Source organism: Eleginops maclovinus, chromosome 18, assembly GCF_036324505.1.
Source record: "Eleginops maclovinus isolate JMC-PN-2008 ecotype Puerto Natales chromosome 18, JC_Emac_rtc_rv5, whole genome shotgun sequence".
NCBI lineage: Eukaryota > Metazoa > Chordata > Actinopteri > Perciformes > Eleginopidae > Eleginops > Eleginops maclovinus.
In genome coordinates, this window is record NC_086366.1 from 13241321 (window position 1) to 13261518 (window position 20198).

General features: G+C 38.6%; 2 protein-coding genes across 2 annotated transcripts; one reads left to right on the forward strand and one right to left on the reverse strand.

Annotated features, from left to right (window-relative positions):
* Positions 1-7593: 7593 nt before the first annotated feature.
* Positions 7594-9154, forward strand: si:dkey-202l22.3 (7 transmembrane receptor domain-containing protein). The gene is made up of 3 exons (XM_063907639.1): positions 7594-8095; positions 8366-8763; positions 8927-9154. Exons 1-3 carry the CDS (start codon positions 7594-7596, stop codon positions 9152-9154), a joined length of 1128 nt encoding a protein of 375 aa, XP_063763709.1.
* Positions 9155-12911: 3757 nt separating this feature from the next.
* Positions 12912-17958, reverse strand: gpr184 (G protein-coupled receptor 184). Its single transcript, XM_063906393.1, has 2 exons — positions 17583-17958; positions 12912-14637 (listed from the first exon to the last, which is right to left on the reverse strand). The coding sequence occupies exon 2, from the start codon at positions 14593-14595 to the stop codon at positions 13561-13563; it is 1035 nt and encodes a 344-aa protein (XP_063762463.1). The 5' UTR covers positions 14596-14637; positions 17583-17958; the 3' UTR covers positions 12912-13560.
* Positions 17959-20198: the final 2240 nt, after the last annotated feature.

Below are 20198 nucleotides of genomic sequence, written 5' to 3' on the forward strand. Positions count from 1 at the left end.
GAGCTGAAGGCTGAACATCAAGCCATTATCAGCTCTGAAAATCAAATCTGGAAGACAAACAAGAACACAGCCATCAGGAAAAGAATAACACTGCTGAAGCATTGTGCATTAACATGTCAACAAAACTCTGGGGAAGCATAACTTGTATATCTTTAAGGACATGCATTAATATACACTCCCACTGCTGTTTAATCTAACACAGCTAACCTTAAGCCCTTTTGCGTTCTTTTTTTCTACTCAGTTCACTTGTCCAATTGTGTGCGTCTCAAATTGTGATGGGTTGTTTCTTGGCAGAGTCGATGCTATTAGAGTGGCTTTGACCTGTCTTAATGAAAGGGTCAGCAGAAGATAATAACATTTAGCCAGCAGTTGATCATTAGCCCTGCAGATTGGGGGGGAAAAAAATCTTGCTGCAGTGTGAAATGTCCTGTACTCACTTTAAAACACCCACAAAACATCTCAGCTGTGGAGTGTGTCATGTTGAGTGACAATAATGTGTTACCCAATGTTAAAAAGAGCAACAACTATTGTCCTGTTGTGTCTGATAAATCATATGCATCATACATACATCAACCTATCATCTTAGGAGTTAAAACTCTTTTAATTAATAGGAATTTGATTATCGATTCTGTTTAGTTTTAGTATTAGTGGGTCTGAGTGTTTATCCATTCCCTTATTAATTGCCAACACCCAGTTCAAATGTTCAACATTTCACAAATGTGTAGGTTCTACCATCCATTCACATGGCTGATCACAGAAATAAATTCAAATAGACGAAACCTCTAACTACCGGAGACATCATAACAGGAGCAAAGATGGTGAGCAGGTGACGCAGTAAACAGTGAGAAACTCCGTACGGGGTTGAGGTGATAGATAGTACACAAAACACAAGTCTGTCCCCCAGGAGGCAGGTGTTTGTGTTCTGTGCTGCCTAAAAAAAAAATGCATTAGGATAGGTAATGTAATTGTCTTTCAGCGTCCTTGTGATATCATCATGCAGGATAAACACAGTGCGAAAGAGGGATAGTTAATGAGAGGGACTATCATTAGAAATATGCACACTAAAAAGTCTTAGGATATTAGAATTAGTTAAATCATTTCCTTCATTAGTTTTATGCAACAATGGAACATGGAAAGCAATATCTCTTTATTTATCCCATATAATGTGCAAACAAATTGATATCATATCCACATGCCAAACATTTCACAGAGGCACTTTTGTCATCTTTGTTTCTTAAATTAAATTACGTTTTGGGATGTTTCTTTCTCTATGCTAAGACTCCTCCTTGTTATAAATTCCCAGGAGAGTAGACGCAGAGTTGGAAGACATGGCACATTTGTTTATGTATGCACAACTGACAGAAAAACATGCCGGCATAGGTGAAAATAATTGAAAAGCTAAGGGCCGTACTATTCCAGTCTCAACTGCAACAGGTTTCTGTTTTCCTCTCTAGCAATAATGCAGAATGAAAAGGACCTGGCCTCAATCATTTTCAATTTCAATAATGAACCAAATGCATGTTCAATTTAAATAATGAGGTGCACCATTAAGTCATCTCATCAGAATTTCATATGATGAAATTCAACCTCATGTGTGTAGCCTCTGCCCTTAGCTCTCTTTGGATGCCTTAGAAGTCTAAGAATGATGGAAATGCAAAACTGATACGAACTGCATGGGTTAGGAAATGTCATGTGGAGTCAGAGAGAGCAAATAATGAGCACATGTAAGGACAGCAAAAGGGAGGAGAGAAAATAGATTTAGAGAGTCGTCTAGAGTCGTTCTTCCTGTTTAGCATTTTGAGAGCTCTCAATTCTCATCACGATTCATGAATTAGTCTGGAAGGTTTCCACAAAAGCCATGGCAACAGCGTTACTAGGCATACATGAATTTCTTCTAAGCTGTCAGATAATGTAGACGCCGTGAGACCAGATGGGATCAGAAAACATATTCCTGCTGTTAATCATGGACCTGTGCATAGCAAATGAGAAACCGATGACAGAATGCAGCCTGCCACTGAGTGATGCAAAACTAAAGTGGGGAGTGCTGCTGAGCAGGTAATAGTTAGGTTAGGATGGTTTGATATTGAATCGCTGGAGTGGATCCATCTGTTTAAGATTTTATCAACCATCTGAATTATTTATTATTTATGTATTATTATCTATTCGCATAATGATGGGATGGAAAACCTTGGTTGGCCTTTCACCACCTTTCTTAACCAGGTTTATTGTGGTGTAGACAGGCCACTAGTTAAAAAAGCCAAAAACCTTTACCAATGTTTAGTCTAACAAACTTAGCATTATTCAGACTTATGATAATCATAACCCTGCTTTTAGTGAGAACATTTTCAGAAATCTTTCTGTTCCATTGATAAAAAGGAGAAACACACATACAATGCTTTAAAGGTGCACTGTGTAGAATGTGACCAGAATGGATACTGCAACTATGCTGCTCTTTGAAACTGTGCTGCATGTTGCCAAATTTAACCTTTTCATGAATATATACTAAATAATAAACCAATATTTACTAGTTTAACCAAAGTACAGTAAGGTTTGCAGCTGAAAATGCCTATTTTTGGAAATTCAAAATGGCGGACCACGGAGAAGATCCCCTTTTTCATGTATGAAAAGTGCAATTTCCCCAGTCATAATGAATACTTAGAATTTGGTGGTGGTGGTAAGTATTCATGAAAAAGGTAACATTTGTGAATGGGCAGCGTAAATTCTGGAAATAAACTACTAAAAATCTTACGCGGTGCACCTTTAATGTATCATTGGTAAGCGATTATTTTGAAAACTAGCAATAAGTAAGTATGTTAGTACAACCTGATAAATGCTGTAAACACAGCGGTTTGATGTGTTTTTATTCATCCTAGTAAAAAAAAAAAAAAAGTATGAATTTAGCCTTTTTACTATACATTGTAAAAATACACTATAAAGCACTTCTTATCTAACTATGTATAGAATCAAGTTAATGTTAATAGAATAATCCAATTAAATTATAAAGGTATTCTGCATTTCAGTAATTTATCTTCAGATTTTCCTCCACAAAAAAGGAAACGATGACAATATGGTTTATCATTCCCTTCAATATTGTGAATCATATCAAAATTGCAATATCAAAGCCCATGCCTGAGGTTTAACCTCCACCAGGAGAGTCTGGTCAGGGAAAGAATGACTCGTCTCAAAACATAAAAACAAGACAAAACACTTTAAATTGACCCAGATTCCTTTCTGAATAGGCAACTGGGCAAGCAGGAATATTAATGACTCATAACAAATTGCAAACTGCTGTTTCTGAATGTGACGGAGAAAAAACAAATCAGGTTGTGACTCTTACACAAAACACAGAGGGAAGCTGACTCTTTGTTTGGCATAATGCCCCCCCTTGGAGACATTGCACACAGTGTTCTCAGTGAACTATGAAACTGGTACGCGGTATTGGCTTTTAGTTGTGTAACAATAGCTAGATGTGTGAAGCACAGTCTGGCTCAGGTCTCCCTAATGAAGGCATGAATGCTCACAATTGGTGCATGTGGCATTTCAAGATTCAAAATTCAAGATTTAAGAAGCTTTATTTATCCCGAGGGAAATTGCTGTGCAACAGTTGCAGTACAAAAGTGGGAAAGTAATACAAAGTGAGAGGTAAAATCAAACTAACATAAAATTAAGTAAGTAAATGCAACAAAATTACAGTTAATAAGTAGGTATATACAATATACACAATACACACTCTGCAATTTAGCAGCATATATAAAAATAAAATAAGTATAAACTAAATAAAGTGATACAGTGGAATTGGATAAAGTGACATTTTGGCCTCAGGACACAGTGTCTCCACTGTTCCTCTGACCTGAGGTAGATGAGTTAAACAGTCTGATGGCCACAGGAAGGAAGGACTTCATCTGGCATTCTGTGTTACATCGGGGGGAAATGTGTCTGTTGCTGAAGGTGCTTCTGTACGAGGTTAGCACCTGGTGGAGAGGGTGAGCGTTGTTGTCCAGGATACTATGCAGTTTACTCAGCATCCTCCTCTCAGACACCACCAACAAAGAGTCCAGTTGGACCCCCAGGACTGAGCCAGCCTTCCTGATGATCCTGCTGATCTTGTTGGCGTCTGCTACTCTCAGCCTGCTGCCCCAGCACACGACACCAAAGAAGATGGTTTAACGCACTGCAGAAGTCAAAGAACATGACTCTTACAGTGCTTTCCGGTCTGTCCAGATGGGCGCAGGCATTTTCAGTTTTTAAGTTGCTCTTAATCATATTGCATTTTTCTGATGATTTCTAGAAATCTTAAAACTATTTAAAAAGGGTCCTCTAAGTGATACTTCTCCCAAATATCACACAGGTGAAGTATTATTCACCTTTTTATTGTCCAACAATAATCTAATTTCAACCAGGATATGCTGCTTTAAGTATCACTCTATTCTGTGCCGATTCTACGCATATAAAAACAGGACATGCTTTTAACCTTCATTACAGTATGTGCTTAATGCAGAAGGGCAAATCAGCAAGTCATTATCTGTTTAGACACAGCAGGACACGATCTGTTCTGGACAAAGTAAACATATCAGTTTGGTCCTCCAGAAACATTTTTAGGTTGTTCATGTGCTGGTGAAAACCTGCAACATCGGACAGAAGAGTTTGTAGCGTAACAGGATTGCATTCAGGAACTTTCTCGAGACTTTTCAATCAATATCTACTTTCAACTGCATTTTCACACAGACCTTTAAAAACAAATATAAAAAATCCTCCAGGAGAGAGCAAATCTATTTGTCAATTTTTTTTTTAAAAGAAAGAGAAGTTGACATTAACAAAAGGACTGAAACACATCAGACATTTTTTTGAAGTGCAAGCAGGGATTTACTCAGAGGACAGAGGCAGTTGTTTTAAGCATAAACTGCCAAAGCTTAAAGGTCAGAGATTGATGGAAAACAGCTACTTCAAGGCCGCTGCATGAAAATGTGCTTCACATGTGGTGAATAAAAAAGACAATCCTACTGCGTAACATATCCATCAAACAATCTGTTTAAGATAGGCACTGTTCCACTAGCTCCTGTGTATATTTCTCTAGATGTGAAACATGTTCTTACGGTTCATGTTCTGTCCGTGCTGGTAGAGTTTAAGCAAACAATTCTAAAGAAGACTAAGATGGCTTTTTATTTGTTAGCATTCAACAAACAACTCATTAGGTGCTTGATTGGAGAGATGTAAGGGCTGCATGGCAGTTGGAGTAACCAGCCTTGTTTTTGTTAAAAGCTGATGTTTTGAAATCTTTACTTACCAAAGTAAATATAAAACATTTTCACTTGAAGGGAAAGCTCAGTTGGTATTGTTTTCAGTAGGGAGTCTGTGTGTGTGTGTGTGTGTGTGTGTGTGTGTGTGTGTGTGTGTGTGTGTGTGTGTGTGTGTGTGTGTGTGTGTGTGTGTGTGTCATTCTCACCAAATGTGCTTCTGAAAACACTTAATGTAACATCACAGAGGTCATTTTGAGTAATAGCACAAGAGTTTATACATTTGTCTGAGCACAGATTTTGTCACTGGGAAAGTCTGTTACAGTGCAAGATGCCGTCACAAGACTTCACAATATGTATTTAAGATGCAACTAGTCGCCCCACTTTATACTCATATGCCCCTGACATAATTTGGCATCACAATACTTAACACATTTGAATTTAAGAGGAAAATGAAGACAGTTTTAGTAGATGGCCAGATGGATAGTTATAAATGTTATAAATTATGCCTTTCCTTTTTTGGATAAAAGTTGATATGCATAGAGTTGAAATATTAACCAGCCAAAACTGGTTTTGTTTTCATGCTTCTCATTTGGCAGCATTGCTGTTGTGATAAGATCATAGTGTTTGTTCAGCATAAAGTAACAATAGTATTAAAATACTAATCTACTTAAATGATTAATTGCAAAACAAAATCATTTTAGCATTTCAAGTTAGTGAAAAATACTAGAACTCAGTTCAAAATTCTTGACAATTCAATACCAAATTTGTTTAAGATTGTCCCGCTGAATTACCCTCTCAGCTCTCTCAAGGCAAAGGAACACAGTTGCGTATGGTCTTATGTATGATACATCCTCACAAAGCACTAGGGCACAAAAAAAAGGAAATCATCTCTGATGACCCTCCAGACAAGTAAGTAAATCTTAAAAGCATTCATTATGAGAAGTCATTTATGCTCAAACACAGCTTTTCCTCGCATATTAAAAGTCTGCCTGTAGAATTCACCTTTTTCCAGAACAGTTTCATTATTTAAACTCAAATAAACAGCATCTGCAAGCAGAGGAATAAACATAACTAATTATATATATATTATATATATATATATTATATGAAACGAAGCTAGAGGATAACAAATATTCCCCCTACATACGGATTTTGTGTCATTGCTAACTGTCATATCAAAATAGTCACTTTCAGAGCATTTCTTTCCTGACTTTTGGATAAAAACAATACTTTTCCTGACATATTTACTCACAGCGGTGAGTCATACAAAAGCTGAAAGGCCTCAGACCAAACACCAGGGGTTTTAAAGATTATTAGAAGGATCAATACCAGTCTCAAATCTAAACGCACAAACACGACGCACATACTCTATTTTTACAAACAGAATGACTTACACTTCTCCATGATATCATCCACCAATGTCCATCTCGAAGAAACTTCCATGAATCCGTTTGGAAACCATCACAACGCCTTATTCCAGAACTTGACTGAGAATCATCATATTTTGAGTTTTCTTTAGTATCAACGTAATCCAGTGCTAGCTGTTTGTTTACCATTGGGACATTGCAAACTAGTCAAAAGTCAAAGACCACTTTATTGTCAAAGTTTCCATATGTGTTATACATACAGAACATTGAAATACCGTTTCTGGCAGTCCCACAGTGCAAATATAAACAAGAACATATAACATAAATAGATAAGAGTGTAGAAAAAAAAGGGGGGGGGTAAAAAGGTATATACAAAAAAAACCTAAGTAGTATATACATACGCTAGCAAGCTAATGTAGTATTCACGGGGCTCAAGTTGTAGCCTACCACCAACGAAGCTTAATGACATCACCATATTTTTAAAAGGCTTGTTATGGGTGTTCCACAAAAGCTCCTTGACTATGGAAGGTTTTTGTGGGAGATATTACTCTTGCAAAGGAAATGCTCCCGTCCAAATTGTTGTAGCCATCGCACTTTAACGTGCTTGCCCAGCCTTTGAAGGGCCAGTTACTAAACGCTTGCAGTAGACCTGTCCAGCCATTCAATTATCTTTGGTTTTAGGAGATGGCAGAAATATATAGGCTTCCCAAATAATTGAAAACCTTTATCTACATTTTGTTTTTCTCCACTTGACTTTCCATAAACATGGTAACTTTGTCCTCAAAATGAGAAATAAGAGGCCTGTTTTATTCAGTATTCAACTGGAAATCACCTGGAATACAAGAAAACCTCTAATGAAACAAATGACTGTAAACTGTTATCGATCAAAGTGTCTCTTAGGTCTCTGATAGATTACATTTTGATTAACTTAATAACCAGAAATTTGAAGTTGATTACTTATTTGAGTACCTATTGATTAATTGTTGATTATGCTCTCTCTTTCTCTTTCAAGGTTGGCCTCCAGCAACATGGACATCTTCACAAATGGGGATTTCGGTGTTGATGGTAACACAAGCCATGAAACAGGACAAGAAAGACTAAAAGGCACTATAAGCCAAGGACACAACCACAGTGACCCCCTGGACATGTTCATAGGCATAGAGCTTCTTCTTCGATTCAAACCTCTCTTCCTGCCTCTCTATTCCCTCGTAGTCGCCGTGGCTGGTGTTGGAAACTCCTTCCTGTTGGCTTGCATTTTGTCAGACAAAAAACTACACAATGCCACCAACTTTTTCATCAGTAACTTAGCAGCTGGAGACTTGCTGATGTGTTTAACTTGTGTTCCACTGACTGTGTCTTATGCCTTCGACAGTCGTGGCTGGGCTTTTGGCAGAGCCCTCTGCCATTTGGTCCCCTTGCTGCAATGTGCGACAGTGTTCGTATCTGTGCTTTCACTTACTGCCATTGCTGTGGATCGCTACGTTGTTGTGGGTACGGGACATTAAACATTTTTTTACTCATGAGAACCTGCTATCTGCAGAATTAAAAAATGTGTTTCTTTGCAACCCTATGGTGAACAAAAAGACATGAATGCATGCTAAAAACAAAAAAATACGTAATTTGGAACACAAATACTTTGGTTGTCAGAATCATTTAAAATATGTTAAATACAATGCAAATCTAACATTTATTCGCCGTTTAAATATGAGTAATACTGTATTGCTTTGGTTTTCTTTTATTAAATTTTCCTTCCTGTCTCAGCTCACCCAGTACGGAGGAGGATCTCTGTGTGGAGTTGTGGTGCAGTGAGTCTTGGTGTCTGGCTTTTATCTCTGGCCCTAGCTGCACCTCAGTTCCTTTACACACGCTACATGGACCTGCGACCCAATGGCATCAACCTCGTAGTGTGTGAAGAATTCTGGCCTCATACTGGCAATCAGCGGCTGCTCTACTCCTGTTTCACCCTCATTGCCTCCTATATGATCCCGCTGATGTCAGTCAGCATATCCTATTGCGCCATCACTGTTAGCCTAAAACGCTATTCAGTGCCTGGGGAGCCATCAAACAGCCAGCAACGATGGAGCCAGAGGAGAAGGAAGACCTTCTCACTGCTGGTGGCCTCAGTGCTGGCTTTCGCACTGTGTTGGCTGCCTCTGCAGGTGAGTCCTTGATCCAGACTGTAATATTCTGATATTCTGAGATGTATAACTGAAGCCAAACTTCGAACCATTTTTAGTTCAACTAATCTTCTCTCTTGCTCCTTATTTAACGAGAATGTGTAAATGCAATTAAATACAGCCAGTTTTTTCCTTGTCACTGTAGGTGCTGAACCTGATGCTGGACCTGGACCCAGACTTCCATATCATAGGGAAGCGCTACATAAATGTCTTACAAGTCTGCTGTCATTTAGTAGCTATGAGCTCTGCTTGTTACAACCCTTTCATCTATGCCTCACTGCACAGCAAGGTGCGCATGCACCTGAAAGGCTACCTCTGTCCTTGTCGTCATCGTCAGAGGGAGATGGTAGAGAGGGTGTCGTCCAGGAGCTGATTTTAGACAATGCCCTATTTGATACAATGGCTGTAGCGGCGCCTGACATCAAGTGCCCGGTCTTTGCCCACAAGCTATCAGCTGCACCCCTAACAACGATGATAATGCCTAAGTTGTCCAGTAATACAAGGCAAATTCTTAATCTTACACAACACACAGACCTAAACTAACACACAAGACTTGAGTGTCTTGTAGCTTCTCTCTCTGTCACAAAAAGCAAGGAATCTGTCTGTCTCTCTGTCCCTCCGTCCGACCGTCTGTCTGAAAGCTTAAGAACCATCAGTCCTACCTACGCAACATTGACCTACATCACTCATGGCATGTGGTTGTAACCCAGATGCAGTGTTGAATTTGAAAAACCAGTAACCTTTTTGTGCAAGGTTACTTTGCACAAACCTTTTTGTGCAAAGAGCGTTTTCACAGCGACCTTTACAAGCTGCAGACCATTGGCTTCAGTTCACTACTGCTGTTGACTCACATCCCTGGACAAGTGATGAGTGGGTCTTGTTAGCAATATCAGGAGTCTTTTTTGAATTTGCATTGAATTACTTTATTCAAACCACCCTTTTTTTCCAGTGTTTTGTGACATTTGTTCCTCTCTTGCATTGTGTCACCAGAGTAAGTGCTAAATAAGGCCACTTGTGACAAAAAGGCATACCAGACTGTAGTTCAGGATGATGAGGAAGATGATTTAGCCTCAAATGGGATCCCTGTGTTTTTGTTGGACGGAGTAGCTGCTGGCATAGACACTAAGCAGATCCTGCAGCTTTGAACAGGCCAACAGAGCTGTGAAGCAGACATGCTGGAGGCTCAACCCAGGGTTGGCTCCACTGGCTGCAGGGCCTGGTTAAACAGCAAATGTTCAGGGAGCTGACCGTACAATGAACTCTTCTTCCCCAGACTTGGATTGCATCCCGTAGTATACATAAAGTTACCAGATTATTTTTCCATGTCCTTGTTGCTGAATGCCTGTGCTTAAAAACAGATGTGTATCCCTAATATTGCATCACCTAGCTTATATTACATATTTAAACACTTTAAATAATGTTGCCTGCTAATTTATTGTAATACTGTAGTAGCTATTCTCTGTGGTTTGGTTTCACTTTGTATGTGACCTGTTCACATGGATTAACAAGTTTGTATGTGCATGTATGTACATTTGTATTTGTTTGTATGGACTTGGGTGGAACAGAAATGAAGTGTACAGCACCGGGAGGAAAAATCAGCAGCCTTACAGTGACCTTCAGACCTCTCTGTAAAAAAAATGAATTAATTTCAAATCATAATGCATTATACATTACATCTTAGTGGTTGGGTCTTGAGAAACATATAAACCTAATATTCAAAGTATAAAGAATAAAGACACCATCAATTATGATTTATGCTTTTTGTGTCAAAGCTTGACTATAACATCTATTTTTGCACATGTCTTCTGTGGAAAAGCCCACCAAAGAACTTGCTGTTGTGAAAAAAAGTGACCTGGTTATTAAGAGTTCTGCAGTTTACATAACTATTGTTGCTTTTGATTTATAATACGTATTTTTCTACTGTTTTGTTGAAGGATTGAAAAAACACAATCATGGTGCAGGGGAGATCATAATAACCCACCAGCCCACTCTTAAATGCCAAAATACAATTTGGTTGGTCAGCCAACTGGCAGTGTAGCATTTGTTTTAGAAAATAAACCCCGGCTCCCCAAACAATGCTGCTGATGCCAACCGTCCCCTCACGTCAATAACATTTCTTTGCTGTTTGGGTACCATGGCATACGTATATATAAATTGTGGTTACGTCTACTGTGTTTAACAACAAGTACATGCAAGCACAACAGAGAACCTCAAAAACTGCAAAGAACGTCTAAATATACATCTACTCGATGTGAAAGCAATGTTGAGTTTGTTTCTGTCTGTGAATTAAAACTGTAAGGAAATGTGTCTTTATTTTGTTACTTTTATACATTTCAACATGCTCAATGGTGCCCAAAACTATTGGGAGTATAGATAAATGAAGCGTCATTTCTTAATTTAATATTTATTTTAAATAGATAGATAGATGGATAGATAGATAGATGGATTAGTCATGTTGAAAATTAAGCCTGCTTTGTGAAGCATCAAATCTATTGATAGACCACTTTTGGTGTTGTGGTTCAGAAATGCATTAGGACAAATTGAGTTTGATTATTGAGACTTGCTGCTTCATTATGACAAGGCAGCAGGAGAGCAGCAGTATATTTTTTCTAATTAGCGGGGATTCATGGAAGTGATAATAAACAAATACTTTATATTCAGTGCTGTTTTGTATGTATCACAATACTGAACTAAACACTCAAATAACTTCAGTCTAGAATTAACTTCATTCTGACCTACCCTGCATTATGAGCCTGTGAGTGAAAACAGCTAATCAATGAAGCGCATTGATTTTCCACGGCTACAGTCTGAGTTAGGTCATTAAAAGCTAGAGTCTAGAGAAAATGGATCTGTAATATCTTGGGCCTTATGCCACAAGATGATGGACTGCAGCTTTGGGTAATTTCTTCAAACTTGACTGCCTTTGCAGTCAAATCACTTTTTCAAGTAGTTCTTCTTGAAATTGCCTCAAGCTCTGACTGGTAAGAGTATTGAGGGGACATAATAGAGTGAAGAAAGGACATCTTTTGGGAGCCTTTCATGAATTCACAAATTAATTAGGGTCTTCTTTTTTTCTCTCTTCTTCACTCTCTCTTCAGCAAACAGACCAACCGGATGAAAACCAAGATTCTGATTTGGAAGATTAATCCTCACCAGTGTTATTTTCAAAGGCTGGGACCATTGTTTATTTTCCATGCTTTATCCATCTCTGAATACTTTCCAACTTCCTTAATCTGTTTCTGGTCCCTTACTGTCTACGAAAGTTGATTTCCTTAAACAGCTGGGTATGTATTCCTGGCATAAGGCTGTTTAATATGCAGTGCGAGAGTACATTATAATAACGGACCAAATGACTCATCAATCATTGTTTTTGGACAAGATATGTTTTTGGCACAGAAGATATATTAGAACTAAAAATATTTCTTAGATAATAGCTCTTAGCTAATTCTGGCACATTATAGAAGTGATTATTAATATGCACTGTCTCTGTTAAAATACATAAATACATTAAATAAAACTACAACACTAGGTGGTAAAAAAAAATGCATTTAGAATATTACTACTGTTATTATCAATATTGCACAATGAGCTTGTTTTCCTCCCGATCTCTTTAAAGAGAAGAGAAGAGAAGAGAAGAGAAGAGAAGAGAAGAGAAGAGAAGAGAAGAGAAGAGAAGAGAAGAGAAGAGAAGAGAAGAGAAGAGAAGAGAAGAGAAGAGAAGAGAAGATCAGAGACCCATCGTATGGATAATGGGCAAATAAAAAAAAAAGCAATTACAGCCTTATTGTTTTCAATTCACTTACTTTCTATTTTCTTCTTTATTTCCTTTCTCACTTTTTTGGTTCTTTTTTCAATGCATTTATTTTTGTAACCCTTTTCAGACACTACGGTGGATATAATGCTTTCTTCCCTATGACACATACACTGGTCTCTGATTACAGTGTTTGCCCACTTGAAACCTGTGCAGCACACAGCTGTGCTGGATTTATTACAAAAAATATTTTTTGAGGCAAATTGGAAAGTGCGTTTATGGGCTTATCATTCCCTTTCAACCCTGTGGATATGTAAAAAATGCCAACTGGATACAATTTCCAATTTTCTGCATAAACAAACTAAAAGCCGAGCACCTATTCAAACCACCTTTTTATTTGGATTTACATTCAACATGGCATTTGCCGACATTAAGACAAGGTACATGGTCATGGTAATACAATAATTTTTCTGCATGCTTCAGACATGCACACACAATCACAATCACAATATCCTTGTATAGATTGGTAGGAAAACACAAGTGCTCTTCAACTCCTACAGGGTCCAGCCAGGAACCAGAAGTGGCTGCCTCTGAAGACCTCTTGAGAGAACAGAACCTGGGAATACAATCCAATTACAGAGCAAGGAGATGCATATAATTCAACCCCCCCCCCCCCCCCCCCCCCCCCCACACACACACACACACACACACACACACACACACACACACACACAGACATCGTGGAGGATATGAGGGACAAAATAGCAAAACCTGATTGGCTGTACAACGGTTGATTATGGGATGTATATATTCCTGCTGTTCTCGCTACCCTCTGAAAATAAAGCCACAAGTTTAAACAGCTCACACACACACACACACACACACACACACACACACACACACACACACACACACACACACACACACACACACACACACACACACACACACACACACACACACACACACACACACACACACACACACACACACACACACACACACACACACACATACACACTTACTTTTCATATAAGGGGATTATTAGACGTTCGTCCATTGTACGCAGTTAAAGCACAGTCTGTCTGTGTCCTTCTATGCCTTCTCCAGCACAGTTTTGCATCTTCCTGCACTCCGTTACTGACCAACACATACAACACAGGGTCCACCACGCAGTTCAGACTGGACAGTGAAAGTGTACATGAGAATAAAAAATGCATTTTTTGTTCAAACTGGCAGTAACTCCCTTGAGGTGATTCGTCATCACTGCTGTAGAAGACAAGTGAGCGGATGAGCAGGAGAATATGATATGGAGCAAAGCAAATGGAGAAGATCCCAATTACCCCAAAGGACAGCATGCGGACCTTCCTTTTAGCCTGTGCGCTCAGGCCAGGACTCTGGCCCACAGTGGCCAGCACCCTCCAATAGCTCACTGCCAACACCAGCAGGGGCAGCAGGAAGCCGATGCCCACTCTGACCAGGTTGAACAAGGCCACAGCTTTGGTAATGGGGTAAGTCTCATAGCAACGGTCATTGTTGTTGTGCTCATCATGGGCGTCAGTGAGATTGTCATTGATAAGAACCATGATGTGCAGAGTTATCACCACAGCATAAATAGCCCCACACTGTGCCCAGGCGTAACGAGATGTCCGGTGGGTCTTGGAGCGGAGTGGGAATGTGACCACCAGGCAGCGGTCTATGGAGATGCTACAGAGCAGGAAAAGGCTGATGTACATGTTGGAGTAGTAGACGAAGCCAGCAACACTGCAGGAAACAGCACCAAGCCGCCAGTGGTGGTCCTCTCGGTAATAATTGATCCAAAGGGGCATAGTCAGGATGAAGAGCATGTCAGAAAGGGACAGGTTGAGCAGGAAGATGCCCAGAACATTTTGCCGCCGCACTTGTTGGTATATTGGGCCCAAGGTCAGAACATGGAAGATCAAACCAAATATAAAAGCAATAATGTAAACAGACATCAAAAAGTCACTGATGGCACTGTCGCTAATTTTAACACACACGGTTGAGTTTGTGGTGCTCGATGGTTGTGTGACTGTGGTGTTCATTGTGTCTTTAGTTTTCTTTCACTATGAAGGTTAGAAATTCACCTGTAAAGAAATGAAGGGTTTGTCAGTTTGGCTGAGTAAAAGTGACACAGTTAACATGGGTGTTACTATAATGCCATAAAATTCACAGTACAGCTAGGACATGTCTTACTCCCAATCCTATTTCATGGTTCAATGAGCTCAGGAAATAAGAATTTGGTTTTCCCCTGATGTTTCTGAATGTGAGGTAGTTTGGCTCTGCAGTATATGCTGCTTAGGCAGAGAGTTGAAGTTCCCCCCTTAGTGAAGACACAGGCTTAGTCATGCTGCCTGATGATAACAGTTTCTCTCAACGGTTCATAGAAAGTGAGATTGCCAAAATTCGCCTCCTATTACTTCAACTACTCAGCATGGAGACAGAATGTCATGCATTTTTTTTATATTTTCCATTTTTTTATGGAAACTGCAAGTATCAAGGTACTAATCCTTTATGCCAAATGTTTTAGATGATAAAACTTCTGGTCCCAATTTCGACTATATCTTGTCACATGCTTTTATCTCTACGCTGCTTTTTGTTAACCTGTCTTTAAATGTTAGCTCTTATTGGCCTCCATGGTATAAATCTGAATGGCAGACAGGGGCGGTATACCCTTGCATTTTACTAAAGTCAATGCTTGTTAAATACATTTTTGATTCTATGTTGATGAAATTAACCCTCCTGGTCACATTCAAACAGATACTGCTAATTCAATGTACCCTTATTCTAATGTCCAAGCAGAGCTGGATGGCATAACCCTAACCCTTTGCATATGTCCTTCCCAAAACATTTGAAACCCTGCTGTACTTTCCTCATAAAAAATCTGGAAACAGACAACATTTTACATTAAAACTTTTGTCAGTCTCTATCCATATTTGAAACATTTACCTCTTTTTTTAACCCTACTTTAGATTCAGCTTTCATATAAAATGTGGAATGCAAGAAGGTCCTGGTCTCTTTTTGTGACCAGCACTTTGAATAGACGTTTGGAAGCTTTGGAAACCTTGTACATTTGGTATATCAAAAGATGGTCTGTTCAGATATGGTGCCAAACTCACTACATATCTTTACCTAAACTAACTAAGAATACTGCGTTAGAGAAGATGACTTACCCTGAAAGACAAAATCATTTATATTTTATACTTACTACATCTTTTAATTCCTGGCTAAAGAAAACATAGGAAAATGAGCTGGGTATTAATTCTGCTTGCTTTTTTAAAAACCCTTCCTGAAGTTCCTGACACTTTAGTAAACATGTGCCGCCGTGATTGTTATCATTGTTTTGCCTCATGTTGAAGGCCGGTTTTAAAAATACAAGGCTGACTTGCTGCATTTGCTACCATGTTAGCTAAACGTAGCATATACTTAGAATTGAAGAGTCCTAACTCCCTTGACACAACTTTCTTTGTATTGAATGTTAATGCCTTTGTCTTCTTAGAAAATATTGTGTACATAGTCAGAGGATTTGTGAAGAGATTTACAGAACCCTTTATCTCCTATGATAATTTCTACCTTCTACAAAAATTAAATCTGACCCCTTTGTATCCCGTTTTTCTGTTGTTGTTTTTTTTTTATTATAAGCGTATATTGCACACTGCCTAAGATGTGTGGCAAGCAGCAGGGTTATTCCCGGGATAAAATACTGTCTTGAAACAGTTTAATATGTGAGAAAACTTTGAAATAATACAAGACTTCCTATTTCACAATTACTAAACACATCTAAAAGTCGCAGTAGGAAATGAGTTCTGCGCTCTGTGTCTTTGTACTTTTTCTCTCTGTATCACAGTGGTATTCTTTTATATTATATTATATTATTATATTATATTCCTCCCTCTCTACCTTCTGTTCTATCAGTCAGGCTCGGCTCTGGCGCTCTCAGGAAGCATCTAATGCAATTAACATCTGGGCCCAGATAGGCTGTCCCTTCTAAACTCAATAATGGAAAAGCCATTTAGAGCCAGAACATCTTTAGAGAACCATGTGTGCCTGCACTTGTGTCACTTTGTGTGTTTATGTGTGCATGCAAATGCTTGCATTTGATCTATAAGTAATGTGGCTTGTGAAACTACCTTCATTTCAGTATTGGAAAGTTTTGCGCACATACAGTATCAGTAACCATTTCTTTCAAATGAATGTGTAAGCTGCTGATTAGTCATAGGTCTGGTGTGTGATACAGCCAAAAATGTTCCCCTGTTACTAATAATGGGTCTAAAACTGTGAACCGTTTGTTCTATCAACATGCTTTAATTTATTTTATTTTATTTATCTTCTAAGCTACAGGTTTTCGTCTTCTGGTGTAATTTTCATTTATGTCAGGCATGAACTATTTTATTTGATGACATAATCCTGATACATGCCTACTTTCTGGTACAGACTTCAGCCCCTCCTTTCATCCATCTGAGAAAACTATAGGTTTGTTAATATTATAAACTGAACTAAGCCTGATTGTTATTACACGGCCTTGTCAGCACTGAGGTTTGACAGAGCAAAACCAAACCTCTTCTCTTGGTTTCAAATAACCTTTTTCAAGCAAAATGGAAAAAAAATGATTTATGTTTTACAGCTTGCCTCCCTAATACCAAAGCTTTGTATCAAAGGTTAACAGTCCTCCTGTGCAATATATCCCTGTGATTTTCCAATACTTTCTTCTTGTCTAGCACTCCTCTTCTGTACTGTCCAGCCTGTTAAAGTGACCACCGCTGGGAGAATGTCAAAAAACATTCAACCCTGCAAAGAATCAACATTTCCAACCTAATTATTTTTTCCTCTGTGACTCACAAAGCCTCAAGCTAGCCGTGTTTCCCCTGACAAAAAAATACGCAGGGATAGACATAAAACTAGCAAGGTTTCACATTTAAAAATGCCTTTAAAGTCTCTGCTGAAAAACATTAAGTATACATTACTTTTCCAGTTGTGTCTAGTATAATTTCCAAACATTTCACAGCCAGAATTGAATTATTAATTAACTCACTTGTTGTTTTGAAAGTGTTTCAAACGAAGCGGTCGAGTGGGTTGAAAGTTTCAGACACATTCCAGAGATGCTACAAGGTTTAAGGAATTCAGTCCAGCAGGGTCAGAGGATGATCTTCAGAAGAGACTCTTCAAAGCTGCTGACATGCAGCCAAGCCTCCACTGTCCCACATGGTACTCACAAATTATTACTTCAGAAGATAACTTTCAGCCTATAGTACAACTACGGGTGGCTTTTCCCTGTCTTCACTCTGATTTCTTTTTTCGTTTTCGGTTGAGACCTGTCACTGCCAGCCACAGTTGTCAGCAAGTAGTGAGTGGAAAGGACGAGACGAAAAACAAAAAGGGGAAGACACAGGATGAGGGAGGTCTGGTTGTGCATACGTGCATAGAGGAAGTATGCTTCAGGGGTGGAGAGAAGCTCAAGTCTTTGATAGACCACATGTGGCAGATATTACGGTAGTACTCCCCAGAGACATAAATGAGACTTCTATCAGTGTATAGTGAGCATTCTAAAGGGAAGTGGAACTTTGCAGGTGACGTATGAAAAAATAACAGATAGTATTTCCTACGTGACCCTGAATCACTTTCACATGTGACTCTTGTCTGTGTTACCAGATGAAAATCATGAAGGGAATATTTTTACAACTTTTCTCTCCCTGTTAATTCATTCATCACCTTCATTGTGGGTCATGGTGTGTAATAATAAATGCCCCATTTCTAACCACAAAAAGGCTTGAATTCAAGATGTAAGCTGAGTCTGATTTAAATATTGTGATGTCTGTACCAGGCAGGGGTATGAACAGTGTGGTTATCAGAAATGTTACAGTAACTTTATGTATATATTTCACATCCTCAAATCTGTATTGTTAATATTGTAAATATTCTTCTCTCTTTTTCACTATTTTATTTATCTTTTGCACCATGTATGTTGAGTTGTTGGAGGAGCACGCGACATAAGATTTTCATTGCCAACATATACGCTGTATCTGCTGTGCATATGACAAATAAAACCTTGAAACCTTGAAACCTTGAAACCTTGAAACCTAACTCACCCACATGTTTATAAAAAGAACCTGTGGCGGATGCCTGCAGACAATCCGTTAATGTGTTGAGTAAACATTTACACCAGCTGTGAATGTGTACTTTCCTATAAGCAAGACTACATACCTGAGATCAGCTACAGAAACAACTGCGAGATGAAAAGAGGAAGGTTACAAAGAGGAAATATTTAGTAATATCATTCACTGAAGGGGACAGTAGTACATATTCAACACATATTAATCATTTTGAAGGCATTCTTCGAGCAGTCACTTGGTGAGTTGCCTCAACTTCTGACTACATGGCTTATAAGAATAGGTTGAAGGATATAGTTTTGTAGCAACACAGTCACCTCCCCATGCTGTTGCTTCCTCTTAAACAAAAGAAGCTTTCACTTCAAAAACCACAACTTGTAGGTGCAGGTTCAACTGCTGTGAAATTATGATGCTTGGATTGCTTTCTCTTTCTTTAAATCTCTAAGCATGAAGCTGACATACAGAAAAAGATATGCCTTTTGCATTCATTTTTAAGAAACACTGGGCGCTTGTTAAATTGCCATTGAGCAACAGAAAAATTAACATGAACACAAAAAATACCAGAATTTCTATTCACATGCATTTGTCCTTTAAGTTATAAGACAAAGAGTAGTGAGCTTATCGACACATTCAATTTAATCATCCTATTATTAAAATGTTAATCCTACTGACCATGAACTGTTGATATTGCACCTTTCTAACAAGCCATAAATAGCTTAAACTTAAAGTTTTCTTTGTTCAATGACAAACTGGTGTAAAACTGTTTGAGTGTACATTCTGGTTTTGCATCTGGCTGACAACCGGAATCACTCTGTAATTTTCTGTAATTTCCTAAATTGCTTTAGACTGCTGAGTTGTTCTCTATCAGCATGCATTATGCTTGAGTGCAAGGGCAAGCTCAGCAGCTGGCATAGCTTTTTAATGTACTCCATGGCCAAACTGCAGGTCAATGCTACTACAGTCACAGCGGTTGATGAGGAAGTGCAATCAGAATTTGCGATCATGTTACACAATTACAGAAAAACATTTGCAGAGCTAATAAGGTTTTTGTTTTGAACAGTATTTGACGGCTATCTCAGGAAACAGGATTTGAGCTAATTAGATAACAGCGCCGAGTTTAAATCTTGAAAATGTTTTACCTCCCTCCACATACCAACTTTGGGAGGATTCCAAAAAAACCTCCATTATTCTAAATGTCCTGTTATTTCCCCTGAAAAAAACACAAATGATACACAAAACAACAGAGGAACTGTGTGAGTAGTATTAACAGCCTTTGGGAAAAGGCAATAAGTAGTTAGATTGCGGAGTTATGATATATTAAACAATAAAATACAAAACCAACAATGAATTGATCATACTACAACAAGAAGCCAAAAGCTGAAGTAAGTTATTCCTCTGAACCATAGAGCTCCATTATTGTCTGAAACAAATCAATGAGTGCTATAGGTGAAATCTCACTTTAATACCCTGAACATTGCCACTGTAGTTTGCATTAAGTCAACCCTCATGCACATTTCTGCTCACTAAAGTATACTACTCAC